Below are 16,341 nucleotides of genomic sequence, written 5' to 3'. Positions count from 1 at the left end.
CACAAAATATTTATAACAACTGTTTAAATATTTTAAAATATAAAAATATGTGTTAAATAAAACAATTTTATTAAAATCAATACTTTGACTAATAAAAATACTTCTTGAATAAAATGATTTCATTAAAATTTTTGCCATTTTTCATCAAAAGTAGTTTGAGTAGCACAAAATAAAGTTACAAATATTTATTTCAAAATGATTTTATTGAAATAAATTCCTCATCAGTTGAATAGTACAAAATATTTGTTGAACATTTTAATTTGAAAATGTTTTTATTAAAATAAATTCCTCTCATTCATTTTCCACTCCCCTAATCGATCTACCCCACCTCGATTAATACCCTTTACAGGTAATTAAAAGCCGTCTATAAATGCCGTGGCAACAAGTGAAACGTGGAGTGAAGTGCGGCAAAGTGCAGCGAGGCTAATAGGGCAGGGCAATTTTTAATTAAGTTAACAGCAAAGCGCGGCTTTTAGCCAGATGCTGATAGGCTGTGACACTCGTGTTTTTCGCTATGTCTCTCTGGCCCACCTATCTCGACCCCGACCCCGACACCCATGTCGTAACGTTGTGAACAGAAACCGCAAGTGCAACTTGTTTCTGGGAAATCTTGCAATACTTCTGCTGCCAGAGAAAACCGCAAACGCCACAGCAGCAGCAGTAGCAGCAAGTGCAGCCAGTACCTCGTTTGTTTGTGTGGCATTTTTGGGCGGACGTTGCATGCAACCATTGCAATCCATTGCAACCCGACCCGACCCGAGCCCACACTCGCTGCCACACGCCTTGTTGGTAGCCAAGCTTTGCTGCAATTAAAATTCAAGGAAATTACTTTAAAATACATTTGTTGCGCTTGTCAACTGACTGCAATGCAGCAGCAGCCTTGGCTTTTTGTACATTGTTTGCTCCACTTCCGTTCACAAGCCACCACATTGCCTCCTCCTCACTCCTGTCGGCTGCAACACATTCCCCTGCCAATCCACATTGCCTTTCAAGTCACATCCGTTTGGCTTTTGTCCGCGCATATTGCGCCCCGAAGCGTTGCGTTTTAAATTTGCACTCAGCGTGCTTAACTGCACCTCGCTCCCTCGGTTACTCCTCGAATATCCTTTATCCTTTTTGCCATCCACGCCCACTACTTTGTCAACAACAGCAGCAGCAGCAGCAGCAGTTTCACTTCCACTTTGGCTTACCGCACACATACTCCCGCCTCTCCTCCTCCGCTCCACCTCTCTTGCATATATTTTTCGGCTGAGAGTTTCGTCCATTGAATTTCAATCATCAATTTCAATCAAATGTGCTCTGGCGATAGCCGCAAATTTTATTGGATTTCGCCATACAAAATTGACGAGATGCTGCCAGCTGCAGCAGCTGCCAAACTTTCAATTCAATTAGCCGATGTTTTTTTATTGAGAATCAACTAAAGTTACCCATCAAATGCCTTTAAGCTCAAATGAATTTAGTATAAAAAAAAGTGGTTAAGTGGTTTTGTGGTGATCACAAAAATATCGATATGTTCTGCACAGCACTGCCAACTGTGTTTTTTAGCCTTGTCAACTTAATCACTAATTGAGTGTTGACCAACACTGCTCTCAAATTCAACACTGTCGTCAATTGCAGCCAACTTAATAACATTAGTCTGCTACATTTTTTATATTGGAAGCTTGGAAGAGGCAAGTTACAAATTATTTTCACAAAAAAAAAATTCAATTTTTTAAAGAAATTTGTTAGCTGAACTTGATGTAAAACCAATTTCAGGCCGTCAACTTTGTGACAGCGTAAACTAATTTCAAACAACTGCAAAAAATAAAATATAAAAATGGGCAAGAAACAGAAGATGAAGAAGGCTGCAGCCGCCGCTAAAGCTGCAGCGGCTGCTGCTGCCGCTGCTGATGCTGCTCTCGGCATGCAAGAAGTCGCTGCAACTGACAACAACAACAACAACAAGAGCAGCGAAAATAACAAGAAGAGCGCATTGAAAGCAGGCGCTCGTGACATGCGCTCGAATATACAAAAGTTGATGAAGTTGGCCAAAGACTTGGAAACGAAGGAGGACAAAGCTAAAGCTAAAGCTGCCGCCGCCTCATCGGGTTCCGGTTCATCGGCTACAGACAGCTGTGACAGCGACGATGATGCCACCGTGGTGCAAGACGAGCGGGACAACGAGTTGGAAACAACTGTGGCTGCAATTGGAGGAGCTGCTTCAGCTGGTCGCGATGAGTTCGTGCCGATTTCAAAGTGTTCGCGTGGCGAGAAGAAGGCACGTCGCCTACTGATGAAGCTCGACCTCGAACCGTTGCAGAACGTTTCGCGTGTGACCATGCGCAAGGCGAAGAACGTGCTGCTTTTCATCGATCATCCGGAGGTCTTCAAGTGTCCCAACACCAAGACGCTGATCTGCTTCGGTGAGGTGCGCATTGAGGACACCTCGAATGCAGCCGCTGCCCAGGCAGCCGAACGTTATCTCAACGACTCGAGCATACGTTCGCATTCGCCATCAAAGGATGCCGATCAATTGAGTGCTGCTAAGCAGTTGCAGGAGGATGATGACGACGAGGTTGTCGATGATAGTAAACTGGATGAAAAGGACATCGAACTAGTGCAAATGCAGGCGGAATGTTCGCGTCAAAAGGCTGTCAAGGCGCTGATCAAGCACAACAGCGATGTGGTCAATGCCATCATGGACCTGACTGTGGGATAAGCAACAGCGACGACAACAATAACAACAGCAGCAGCTGCTCTTATTAAATTCCAATATAAATTTTTGTGTAGCATACTTTCGAGCGCACACTTAATTTGCATATGCGCTAAATGTTTGCTACGGTCTTAATGAATGGAATTAAATGAGAACAAAAAAGAAAAACAAAATTCACAAACAACAGTTTATAAAACTAGGAATTTTTCTCTCCTGGAATTTTCTCTGCTTGCATATTACAAATTTTAAATTCATAAAGCAATTATGCTTAATTAATAGCAAGCTTTGCCATAGAATTTATGTGATATGAATCAGAAGAGATTCATTTAACTTCTCTCTGTCCAAGTTGTGTATAGGTTTTATCTGTCAACTTTGACACTGTCATCTCTTTGCAGTTTGTTGTCGTTGTTGTTACTGTTGGTTGGCTGCAACTTCTGTCAGCTGTCCAACTATGCTGTACTATTTGCTTTCTATAGAAGAGTTTTTGTATTTGTTTTTCTCTAGTTCTTATCATTTGCGAGTCGCAAAGCTTTTGTTTGTCGCAGCATAATCATCTTTCCAGTTGGTTGATGTTGATGCTGTGACTGTGGCTGTTGCTGTTGCTGTTGCCAGGTGCGCAGTCAACAGGACTCCATTCAAAGGACTTACTGCGTAAGTATTCATTCAATTAAAATGGCTTTTGTTCGGTAGAGTTTTCTTTTGACGTTGCCGCCAACGCGTCGCAAGTTGTCACGACCAAAAAAGAACCAGGGAGAGAGAGAGAGAAAGTGGGGGAGAAAGTAAAGCCACTTAATAAATGGCGGGCTCTAACTTTCGGCTTAATTTCATTCAATTTGCAGCTGTCGTCAGCAGCCGTAAAAAGGACTTTTAGTTTTGCATTGTGGCAACAGTCAGCATTCTCTGAGTTCTCCGTTCCATATCCTGCCTTCCATGGTCTTCGCACGTGCCACGTGCCACAATTTCATGCGCGAAAATTACCAAAAATAGACAAGCGCAAAATAAAATGAAAAAACAAATGACAACGTAATGCAACAAACTTTGTATTCAGTTGTTGTTTCCACTTTGAAATTGGTCCGGAAATTGATTAAGAGTTTTAATCAGTGATCGCTCGACGCGTTCGAAATACAAAATCAGTCGACAAACAGCTGCCAAAAGAGGCCAACAGCAGCAGCAGTAGCTTATGGCCATCACCTGGGCCCACAAAGACAAAAGCAGCTGCCACTTTCCCCGCCTCCCGCAACTAACGACTGTAATTTTCAACGCCAAGAACATTCTGCAAACAATTTCAAGTTTCTGTATCTTTTATGGTTTGAAATTTCCTTCATCTCTCATTTTTCGTTCTATTTTTCTTTTTGCATATTTTCGGAGCCGTTTATAAAGTTGCAGAGGCCGCAAGTTACTTTTGTGGAAACGTTTTAAGTTGCTGCCCTAAAAAGTTCCTTTTGTTGTTGTGGTCTCAAGGTGACCAGTTGCTTGGGAGTTTTTCAACGCTTTCATTTTGATTTCGTTGCGCATTTCTTGACCAAAATCCGCAAAGGATTTGGCCGCATGCCACAACGGCGACGACGACGTCGGCGTCCTGTTGCCTCAGTTTGTTGCCGTCAGTTTGTTGTGCGGCTGAGCATGAAACCAACAGCAAACTAAGCCCACTCTATTCTTTTGGCATTTCGATTGCCAGTTCTTTGTCAGTTTTGTGTGCGTTTTTCATACGCCCCGTTGGCTGCTAAACACATGACGCGCAGTTCATCACTTTACGCAAGAAGCCACAGCATTCGTAATACTTCAGAGCTAATCACAAAACAGGGCGCGTAAGTTTGTGAGGCTAAAGGTCGCACTTGAAGCTGGGAGGCTTGAGGCTGAAGTGTTGGCAGTCGTTTTGCCATTTTTGGGCTGTTGCTTTTACCTCGCAGCTGTTACCTTGCACTTTAGAGCTCTTCGGGGCGCCATTATTGTGAATATCGAGCACTCGACCGAGCAAACAGAGCGAGACACAGACGGACGGACAGACAGACAGACAGTTCGGAAAGACAGAATGACAGACAAAATCTCGAGTTGGCACCTGCCAGATGATTTAGGAGTCCGGCTCGTATTACTCGCTGCCTTTCGATTCTGCTTTGTGTAACTGACGCCTTAGCGGTTTTTTTCTCCTCTTTTCTTTTTTTTTTTTTTTGCTCCACTTCAGTTAAGGGATAACAAATTGCTTTTATCTGACTTACAAAACCTACATTATTATTGTATTTATTTTGCTGCTGCTGTTGTTGTTGTTGTTGTTTTTTTTCATAATTCCCTTTTAAGCAGCTCAGCGTGAAAAAGGGCTTTTCCCTTTTCCGTTTTGCCGTTCTAGCTGAGTGAAGAGCAAAAGCAATTAGATAAGCGCCAACTGTGGATGTGGCAATTGGTTATGATTGTATTACGTTCACAGTTCTCTGCGACCTTCGCTTTGATTTGATTTCAAAATTAAAAAAGGGGTTTCCTCAAAAAGGACTCTCACTTAGTTGCGATTAAATTAGAAAGCTATATAGATATGCGCGGCTTACAAGTGCCTCCTGCACTTGAAGTTCTTTTATAAATTGGCAAACATGCAAAAGAGATAAATCTCATAATGTGCAAACGTTGCTTGTCGTGCTTATTTATGCAACTCGCTTTTTATAACCATAATTCTCAGTCAGCTTATGATGCTGATGTTGCCATACACACACACACACACACACACATACACTCTGTTGGCCAAAATTAGAAGCATGCAAAAGAGTAAGCGGAGGGGAGTGAAGGATATTTTCAATTTGAGAGCAAACTGCATGGAAATTGTGCACTTCCTGCGCACTGAGTTGAATCCGCTTGACGACGTCAAAGCCGCTTACAGCACCGCGAGCAAAAGCAAACTATTGCAGCAACTCCTGTTGATGTTGCTGTGGCCACTTGCAACTTGCAGCTGGCCAACGTCAAAGAGTTGCAAGTTCAACGAGACTCTTATGAATGATTCCGGCAATATTTTATTCATTTCCTGCAATGCAGCATAATGAAAGACATTGTCTGCCTGTTTGTCTTTTTATGGCTCCTTTCTCTCTTTGATAATCTCGTTAAATTACCCGATGACATGCATGTGTCCTTGTACATATATATAATATATATATCATATATATATATATATCTTTGCTATCCGAGCCTTTTCTGAGAAAAATCGAGACAGGCTGCAAATTGCATATCAATTGGATATCAGCTTTCGATGTTTTTTCCCGAAAAACAAATTGCGCAGTTGGTGAATTGTGGAGGGGAAGGAAAAGGGGTGAGAAGGGGAGGGGAGGAACCCCCCGCCTACATACGCTGCGTCATGTAACTGTCAGATACAGTTGCATACTACCTTTGTGTGTATCTGTATCTGTATCTCTATCCGTATCTGTATCTATAGCAGTTTCTTATCTGTGTCACGATTCAGCGATGATAACAGGAAATTGATATTTCGCGTTTTCATAATGGGGGCAAACTGAGTTTTTCCTCCTTATGCATGTATGCATAATGAATGTGTAATTTTATCATTAATTTATGAATAATTTGATTGATAAACATATTTTCACAATTTCCAAGCAATTTCACAATAGCCAACAAACGAATGCTCCACATGCATATAGATATATATAAAGTAAATAAATCAAATTATCAAACAAAAGCTGCTATAGAATATTTGCCATTTGCATTTTAATTGCTTTTATATGGCGCAAGCACATTGTTGAACAAATATATTCTAATTAAATGCAATTAAATTGAACTTTTTCAACAGAGTGTAAAAAGTTCATTGCCTACTTTCACGCGCCGCACTAAATAGATCATTCAAAATGGCGACGTCCCTTTGTGAAATTTACATAAAAATGTAATCAAGCAAAAGTGTTGCATACTTTGCAGAGCAGCCCAAAAAATAAGAAATAAGAAACCTGGCTTTAAATTATAAAAACACACATCAATGTTTTTTTTTTGGGTTGGGAGTGAGCAGTGAACAAACTTTTAACAAAATTGCAAAGTTTTTCGAGTCACATTCGCAGCGTGTGTGTGTGTCTAGGTTTTTTTTATGGTTAAGTTTTCCAATTGACTTACCAGCAGAGGAAGTGCGCACAGTTCTCATGATAAGCGGCCTGCATTTTAGCATCGATGCTTGTGCTGCTGGCTGTTGCCATATGTTAGACTTGGCTTGCCACGCACCAGAACGAAGACAGCAGCGACAACGACAACGACAACAGAGCTGGCCACACTGGCTGGGTTGGCTGGAGGTGCTGAAGGAGCTTGGGAGCTTGACAACTCGAACGCTTATCGGTGAATGAGCTGCCGCAGAATACTAGCTGGGATTTTTCCTACTTGTTGTAGGTAGGCACTTTTCTTATTTAACCGCTCAACACATTGCCCAGCGTTCACTTCGCTGCGCTCACCAGGTTGAACTAAACTCGCCTCGCTTTGCGATGCCCGACTTGGGCAATTCAAGCATCAGGTAGCGCACACAAACAGCCAACGAACAACGCAGCCGAAGTGCCGACGAAGCACGTTCGCTAGACACGAACGTCACGAAGTGCAACGAAGTTGTACACGAAGCGCACTTCCAGCCTTCCAGTTTCACATTTTTTTTGGGGGCCTGGGGTAATGGCAGGCGTGAAGCTTTGCTTTGTCAAAAGCTTTCACGGCTGCTGCTGCTGCCACGGCTGCTTCTGTTGTTTGCGCTGCTCCTGTTGCGTCGGCAGAGACGCCCACGCGCAAAGAGAGCTTTTGTGTGTGTTCGTGTTTCGGTTTCGTTTCGCACAAAGCAGCTTTCACGCCCACGCACGCAGTCAGAGTAGTGGGCGGAGGCAAAACAGGGAGACGGCGCCTACCATCGCCTGGCGCCTGTCGCCAGTGTGAGGCAATCACACAGCGCACTGTCTCGCTCTAGCACGCTTAGTGTGTCGCTGTCTCTGTCTCTTTCGCTGTCGCGCTGTGCGTTCCTTTCCAAAAATAGCTCGCGCACGAATATTCTGGCTGCCCTTCGACTTGGCTACCTAAAGACCTGCTCCCTCTTCTCTCCCCTCTCGTTGCTTAATGGCGACTTTGTATTTGCTTACATTTGCCTTCAACTAGCGACATCTTCAACTAAATGTTGTTGCAACTTTTCCTTTCACCCAAAATGCCAAGTCAGTGTGTTTAAGCTGCCCCTGCGCTTGGCCTCCTCCTCCTCCCCGCCTTCCGGTTCGGCTCTTTATAAGTCTTGTGATATCTCTCTTCATTTGACGATGCTGCTATTTTTAGGCATTTTTCGTATTTTGGAGGCGCCTGCGTAGGGATCTCCCATTCTCCCCATTGATTTATTTTCCGCTCCACAACATGTTGTTGTTGTTGTCGTTGTTGTTTTTTCGGCTGCCGACGCCTTTTATGAATGAACTTGGCTCACATATTTATTATGTGACTTGGGACATTGCACTGTTTGTTCCCCAAAGAGGGTCAAGAGGGTGCGGGAGGCAGAGAAAGGGTGGGGGCAGAGTTTACAATGTCACTTGCAATCTCATTAAGTTAATGGATTGTCGTCGTCGTCGTCGTCGACTTTGTTGTGGTTTCGTGATGTGCATATGACGCCATTGTGTTGCCATTCAAACTCTATATATGACAACAACAATCCATGTGTGTGTGTGTGTGTGTGTGTATTTGTGTGTGAAAGGACACTGACAGGACATTGAAAACGTGCGCGGATTATGATTAATATTTGCACAGTTTTAAATTAATTGCAGGCAACTGCTGTTGCCTTAATGTCCATTAATAATATCAAATAATGAATGGCAACACGAATGCGGAACGAGGGACAAAATCGGGCAACAGCTTGGGGCAGTTAATATAAATTTAGATTTAATGAGCTGTATTCACGTCCTACCTCAAGCAGAGAACAAAACGCAGGTGTGCAAATTCCGGAGAAATTATCTTGACAGATGAAACAACAATTGATGCGAGGATGTTCCAAGGAACAACAGAAAGTATTTATAATCTGATAAGAGTTTCAAATATAGCACGCAGCTAATAATGATATTGTATTTTAATCAACTTCGTTTGCAGAATTGTGAGTTTATTTATCAGGGGAATCAATACATTAATCATATAAATCAATCGATAGGAACGATATCATATCAAAAGGAAACTTTCACAAAGGTTTGGTTTTTCATACACATTAATTAGAGAATGTATCGAGAGAGTTCCAATAAATAGCACAACAAATGTTGAAAATAAAACAGATTAGTGTCGTAAAATTGTTTATGAAGGAAATGAGTACATTAATCATATAAATCAATCGATTAATTAAGCGCAAGTATATCGAAGAGAACCTCAATAAAAGTTTTTACACGTTAATCAATTAATGTTCCCAGTGAAATGGTTAAAAATTTATTAATGATCAATCACACAAATTAATCAATTAAACAATGGAATATCACATGTAACTCGTAACGATTTAATTATTGTTACAATTTGCTTTAAATCGGCAAAAAATGAAGCAAAATATTCCAACTAAAAATATGTAGCACACTTTGCAGCGCTTTACAAATTTAGTTCATCTTCAGTTGAATATAAATCTTAATTTTTATACCTGTCAAATAAATCAAAAAGCCAATTTCAAACATCCTCGAGATGTTTGTTTACCTCACATATTCTCTCCGCAATCAATTCTAGTGTCTTGGGTCCTTAGATAAGCATCTCTGCCCAGTTTATGCATCTTCCACTCAGCTATTAAACGTAGTGAGTGCCTTTCACACATTACTTTCACTTTTAGTGCCGCAGTAGTTTATGCGAGAATATTTTGTGAAATTCATTTTCATTTTTATATGCGGCAGTTGTTGACACACAAATATTTGGCTTTCATTTATAATGTGTGGGGACAGCTCTCGATGGGAATTGCGGCGCAGCTTCCGGCTGTTTACACAAGTCTTAATCAAAATGGATTTCTCACTGTGACATTTATATCTCAAAAGAATAGAAGTGTTGTTCGTGTTTGTGTTGATGTTTTTGTTTCTGTTTTGGTTTCTGCTGCTGGTGTTCTTGCTATATATAATTCACACATACAGACGCACACACACATACATACAAATGTATTCCTGCATCTAACGTTCATGTCAACAACATTCAATCAAAGCCAACCAAAGTCGACTGCCGACTGTCGAATGTCATCTTCTTTCCCTTCAATGTCGTCTCTCAACAACTCAACAACTAAGCAGCTGCTGCCATTGATACTCAGCCTTCTTCGTGTACTTCAAGTGGCGTCTCAAGTCACATGGCCAGGCACCTGATTCCTCACTCCTGAAACGTGACATCGACACAATTGCAAATTTATCGCAATTACTGGCAAATGGGCAAAACTGTTCAGCAGCTGCTCACCATTTGAGTCATTGCTTATGTGAACTTTAAACTTCAGTTCAAATTTATTTATTTTAGTTTAAATTTCAGAGATTTTTTGATGTGAACTTTAAATTCATGAAAGTAAAATTTTAGACATAATTTAAATTGAATTTCTTTATAAAGACATTTTTAAAGAAGTTACGTTATTGCAAAGCCGATAAGTAATTCGTGCTAGAATTACTTCCATTGTGTAAAGATTCTATACAGAAATATTACATACATTTTTCTATAAAAATAAGAAAAAACGCTCCTAATGTCAAGTAATCCAACTTTTTTATAGTTTTTACTGAGGTTTTCTAAACTTTAGACTTAATGTTAGAGATATTTTCAGAATAATTTCCCTATTTTATAAATGAAGTTCATTTATGCTATAAAATTATCAAGTAAACATTGAACTAAGTAATACAAAAAGTTCTACAAAATAAGTATTGTTAATAAAAATAATTTATAGATTTAATCAGTGCTGATTGAGTTAAAATTTATAGTTGTGGTCAAAGTTCAAGTAAATTAATAATGAAACTACAAATTACCATTAAAAGCAATTTAAAATAATTGATAATATTTAAACTTTCTCTGCCAACAAACAAAATGTATTACTCAATTACTTAGCTCATTATTCAACGAATACATAACTGTTTATTTAAAAAAAAAAAATTCCCTGTCAATAAATCGAATCGTAAATACAATTCCCAATTTAAATGGCTGTGATAAGTACTTGAGCATTATGAAAATCTATTTCTAAAGATTGTGCTCCCCTGACAATTATTTTTGGTATAAATAATTCAAAGAGCTGGCACACGTCGATAATTGGATGGCGAAAAGGAAGAAGAAGGGAAGGGTGTGATGTGGAGCAATTTGCTGACTAGAATTTGCATTTGGGCTTCGACTTTTGGGCGGCAGATGGCGGCAGGCGGCAGTCACAATAGACGCACCTGTTGCGGGCCAAAGATCAAATCACTTAGCTTGACAAAACACTAACTACTAGCTATAGTGTATATGTAGATTTAATATATAATATCGCTTGACTTACCTCAGTTTGACATTTATAGCGTGGCTCATGTAGTTTTTTATATCATTTTCTGCGCAAACAAACGAAGACATGCAAATTGTTGTTGTAGTTGTGATTACTCTGCGGTTGTTGTTGTTGCTTTCTATTCACTTTTGGTTTCTTTTGTGCTGCTGTTCGTGTTAGGTTTCTTGTATTAAATTTTGATTACGTTTTACTTGGTGACAAAACTCTGCAAAGACACACAAACACACACACGCACAATTTCTTATTACGAAATTCGTCAAATTTGCTTTGCTTTGCGTTCTTTTCTTTAGATAAAGTTCCTTTTTTTGCATTTATTAAGTACAATATTCGGCTGTTCTTTTTGCGCTATTCCATTTCCCGCAGGCGAACAGCAACAACTTCTTTTTGACGCAAACAACGTCAGCGACTGACGACAGCAGCAGCACCAGCGGCCGCCCGCAAGAAATTCTAAGCAAAAAATTCTACACAGAGTGGGAGACTGGCGGGGGATAGTCAAAGAGCGAGCGAGAGCGCGTCATCATCCGGAGAGCCACTGAGTGAGCTTATGTTGTGAGAGAGAGCGCCGGTAATTCGATTTGTGTGTGAATGAGTGTGTACCGTGTGTATTTGTATTTGTATTTTATGTGGGCAGGCGGCGTCAGTCCGCAGGTGTTACGATGACGTTGGTACTACACAAGGAGTGAGAGAGAAAAAGAGAGTGTAAAACTGTGTAAGGCATGGAGAGTATGAGAGAGACCCAGTGGGAACTTGGGCATCTAATTGCCCAGAAGGCGCTGTGCTGTTAATGTTTATGACACTGATATTGCCAGAACATGTATGTAACAGCAACAACAACCAGAAAAGTGGACAACAAAAGGAAGGTGAAAAGTGTCGCACGCCTACACAATGGAGCAACAAGAGAGAAGCATTAAGAAGAGATGGGAAAGGAGCAAAGCAAAAGGACGGTAGAATCAAGCAGGCGGTCACATTTAACAACGCAATAAGCTGTCGCGCATACACACATTGAAACTTACACTTACACAGCCTCTGTATGGGTGTGTGTGTGTGTTTGTTATTGTTGTTGCTGCGCTTGTTTGTATTTGCATTGTTGCTGTTCGCGTGCACATAAATTCTCTAATTAAACTGCACGTCACTGCTGCTGCCTCTGCTGCCTCCCTCTCTCCTCTTTTAGTGGTGCTGCTGCTGTTGTGGTTGTAAATATAGCAACAGCAAAAAAGCACAAGAAGAAGCTCTTGCCATATGCTTGAACCACACTTTCTGAGGCTTGTCACTTAATGTCTGCATTCTTATTGTTATCACACACAAAAACAGAAACACACTTACTCACACACACACGCACTCTCGCTCACACACACACATATATATATTTGTCTAATGAAGTTCAGTGTCAAATTTTTCATTTCGCTTTCAACCAAATTTGGCAGCGTCAAAAGCTTTACGCTGTCGCCATATTTGTTTGCCTGCAGCGTAGCCACGACTTTGATATTTATTCAGCACATCAATGTTTATTAAATATTTGCTTGAGTTTCGTATTTCACACAATGACTTTGTATATTTGTTTAAACATATATTTTTTACATTTGCTTGATTTCTTTTGATGCTGCTTAATTTCTGCCTGCTTTCTTTCTTTTCTTTTTGGTGGCTGCTCGCGTTGACCGTCAGTCGAAGGACTGCCTGTCCTACTGAAATTACGTTCGCTTTGCAGCGCTGCTGCTGCCTCGGCGCTGCCGCTGCTTTTGCTCTGCTGCTGCTTTTGCTGTTCGGCGTTGCCTCTTCGGAGTTTCGTTCCCAACATATGCGCGCACACACACAGACACACATACCTTGCCGTAACAAAAGCAGTTTGTTGCCTACAAATTCCTACGCATTTCGTGGATTTGTCAGTGTGTGTGTGCTCGCTCTGCTTGTGTGCTGTAGGTTAGGCACACGCGCCATCTACCGAAAGCTCCACCAAAGCTTTTAAGCCCCATGTATTGTGTGTGTAAATGTGTGCCAGTTTGAAGTTTAAATGTCAATTGTCAGCACTCAGAAGCACAGTGGTGGCAAAGCTACATCTAGCTCTGATCTGAATACACTATTTATACTTTTACCAGAATTCGTTAAAAGCAGTTAGGCTTTGAAAAATTTCGATCTATATATATACTATATACTAAATATATAGATAATTTATAATTAAATAAAACTTTTTTTTTTATAATAAGACGATTGCTGCCATACACACAGAATGAATTTTACGCCTAACGAAAGGCAATGCTTTTATTTTGAACTGCTATTTATATTAATACGAATAATAACATATACTCTAAACGTTATAAATCTCTAATGTTGGAAAAACAAAGTTGGAGATTGTGTAGACGGAATCCTAGTCAAAGAGCGAAAGCGCGCATTTTAAGCTGCCCACGCATGTCGCCATGTGCGTTCAAAGCTTAAAATCCCTAAAGCTTAGTTTGTTATGCTTCTTATTGCAGGGCAACTTACTGTCTACTTCTGTTGACCTGGTAGAAAAAGTATATTTTTTTCATATTTCACATTCATATTAAGTTCTAACATAACTTTCCCCTAAGATAAACAAAAAGTTTCCCATTTATATACTTATATGAAAAAAGAGTATATAAAATGTATCTTCTATGTAAAGTACCTTGTGTTTGGCAATATGCCCACTCGGGCAGTGTGTAAAAAGCTGCCACACAGACAACAACAACAAACTTCGCTTTGCCCCCCTTCCAGCAAGCTGCACAACTTCCTCAACGGGACTGTCACTTGACGTAGGTTGACAGCTGTTCGCTCTGCTTGCGAGCACTTTATGGCTATTGATTTTGTAGCGAATTTTGAAGCTTGAGCGCAACAGTTTGAAAGTCGCAGCTTTCACTTTCGTGCGCAGCGCGACGACTACTCACTCACACACACACAGTCACTGCGCGTGGCTACTGTATGCATATGTGTTAGTGTGTCAGAGAGAAAGATGCGTGCGCAGGGCAGCAGCGAAATAGCGACTGCGATAAAAAGCTCCGCCAACAGCCTGTTGCAGACGTAGGGCGGGCACTCGAAAAAAAGCTTCCAGCAACGACGGCGCCAATACGCTGGAAGGCAACAACGATGCGATGCCTATGTCCCAGACAATGACCGTCACACCCACACACAAATATCTTACATATACGTACGTATGAATGTATATGTGTTTGGATATAACATAATAATACATACCAAGGCATCTTTGCTTGTAATCCTAATACACGAGAAGCACTCGCAGTGGTAATCGCCGCATAGCTGCGCATAACGAATTAATTTTAGCACTCGATAAAACGAAACTGCATGCTAATGCCGTTTTAATGAGTTTTTCTCGCTCTGCTGGTTTCCGGCAATTCACCATTGTGGCCTCTTCAAAGGGATCAATGGCTAAGCTGGCGCAGAGTTAAGCCCACGGCTAAGTGTTGGCTTTTCAGCTTTGACTTTTGCCAGAGAGTCGCTTTGCAGCCAGTGACTTTAACTCGCATCGTTATTTGGCGCAACAGGTTAAACTCAGCATAAAGTGTTGCCTGCTTTTAGGCATGTCGCTTAATTCCAGCCCTTTTCAACTCAAAAAGTGTAGCCAGCTTTTAGGGATGTCCTTTTCAACTATTGAAAAAGCGAAGACAAAGAACTTTAATTTACAATTTTAATATTAATAATACCCAAATTCTAATATTTTGTAAATGAAAAATTCAATCAAAACTTAATGAATTCAAACACTTTTGGCGCAATTGTTTTCTTACATTTCATGTAAATCTTTATTTGTTTTATATCATTGTGTAAATTTTGTTGGTTTTAAGTTAGTAAATTTCCTTTGTTGTAAGCCGGTTTTCAATTTGTTCGCAAGTGTCTAGCTATAAATTGAATATTTCGCATTTTGTCATTGTATAATTCAAAAGTTTTTCAAGTCATTTTATCATAAGACGAACAATTTCCCATTTTTCTTTTTCTCAATTCGATATAGTTCATGATTAATGCGAAATACTATATGCTGTGTGTATGTGTGTCAGATGAAAAGTCAAATTTCTACATCGTTTTCTTATGTTTGCTTTTTTTGATTTGTTTAAATATTTTTTTTTTTTTTTTTTGGAATTTTTCGTTTTCTTTATTTTTGATATTAACTAAAAAGTTTCGTTTCGCTTATTTTTATGCATTTTTTTGTTTATTTAGAATACAATTTCTATATAATTTCGAGCTTAGCCTTTTCTTTCTTGTATGTGTATGTGTATGTATGTGTGTTTGATGATTGGACAAGGCCAAATTAAATGTATGTTAATTTAGATGTAAATGTAAATTAAACCTACTTAAAAATTTGGTTTTACGCTAATTTACACAAAAAATACAAAACTAAATAATTAGAACTATGCTTAGAAAAAAACTCAAATTAGCACTAAGCTTAACCTTAAAGTGATGTTTATGCTGATGTAATTAATGTAAATGACGTGTTTTGTTTTATTTTTTCTGATTTGTTGACGGACTTTTGTACAATTTATTGAGACGGATTGGTTTGTTGAGTAACTGTGACAGATAGAGACGGAGAATGTATGTGTGTATGTGGTGTGTGTGTGAGTGTGTTTGTAAACTGCACTGACAACATCGATAAGGCAAGTTTAATAGGCGGCAAATTGTTACTAGAGACATCTATGTATGTTTGTAGTTAAATGACGGTTGTTGCTTCAAGTGCTGTGATCACTTACACGTTCTCATCATCATTCATCTCATCTTCATTTTTGTTTAATTATTAAGCTTAAATTTTGGTTTCTTTTAAAGTCTAAGTAAAGGCACTGATTTAACTACTCGATTCGATACCATATTCAATTCAAAGCTGCGCCCCCTCTCTTTTGCGTGGGGAGGGGGCGTGGTTGTAGGGGAGGGTGTAGTGCGAGGTGCAACGAGTTCACATTGCAGCAAATCAATCAACAACAACAACAGCAGCAACAACAACAATGACCACAACAACCGTCAACTGTCAATGTTATTTTCTATTTGTATTTAGTGACGTGTGTGTGTGTGCATATGTGTTGGTGTGTGTGTGTGTGTGCAATGAAATATACAAAATAATAATACATTATGTAATTACTAAAAATGTAATTGAAATACGTGTGTGTAGTGTGTGTGTAATTTTTCATCATAATTTTTGTGATTTTTCTTTTATATAAATTGGTAATTGTTTCGTTTGCTACATTTAATTTACATACATTTATTTGCTAATACA

The 16,341-nt window shown here is 39.8% G+C and overlaps 2 protein-coding genes across 3 annotated transcripts in view; one reads left to right on the top strand and one right to left on the bottom strand.

The window, feature by feature from the left end:
• Nucleotides 1-12,793, bottom strand: part of LOC133850930 (uncharacterized) — a 46,822-nt gene extending 34,029 nt beyond the window's left edge. Inside the window, exons 1-2 of one of the 2 annotated variants that reach the window (XM_062287202.1) lie at nt 12,696-12,793; nt 11,115-11,322 (exon numbers count right to left, since the gene is read on the bottom strand). Coding sequence is in view for 1 of the 2 variants with exons in the window: in XM_062287194.1 (XP_062143178.1) it covers nt 6,782-6,833 (52 nt within the window). In the remaining variant the exon portion in view is untranslated. Of the gene's footprint in view, nt 1-6,781; nt 7,116-11,114; nt 11,323-12,695 lie in introns of those variants that run through there. The other variant, XM_062287194.1, reaches the window with a different exon arrangement.
• LOC133849104 (nascent polypeptide-associated complex subunit alpha) lies at nt 1,693-2,892 on the top strand. Its single transcript, XM_062284982.1, has one exon. The coding sequence runs from the start codon at nt 1,817-1,819 to the stop codon at nt 2,696-2,698; it is 882 nt and encodes a 293-aa protein (XP_062140966.1). The 5' UTR covers nt 1,693-1,816; the 3' UTR covers nt 2,699-2,892.
• Nucleotides 12,794-16,341: the final 3,548 nt, after the last annotated feature.

This window comes from Drosophila sulfurigaster, chromosome 2L, assembly GCF_023558435.1.
Source record: "Drosophila sulfurigaster albostrigata strain 15112-1811.04 chromosome 2L, ASM2355843v2, whole genome shotgun sequence".
NCBI classification, from domain to species: domain Eukaryota; kingdom Metazoa; phylum Arthropoda; class Insecta; order Diptera; family Drosophilidae; genus Drosophila; species Drosophila sulfurigaster.
Note: the sequence above shows the minus strand (reverse complement) of the source record. Positions and strands in the feature narration are given on the sequence as shown.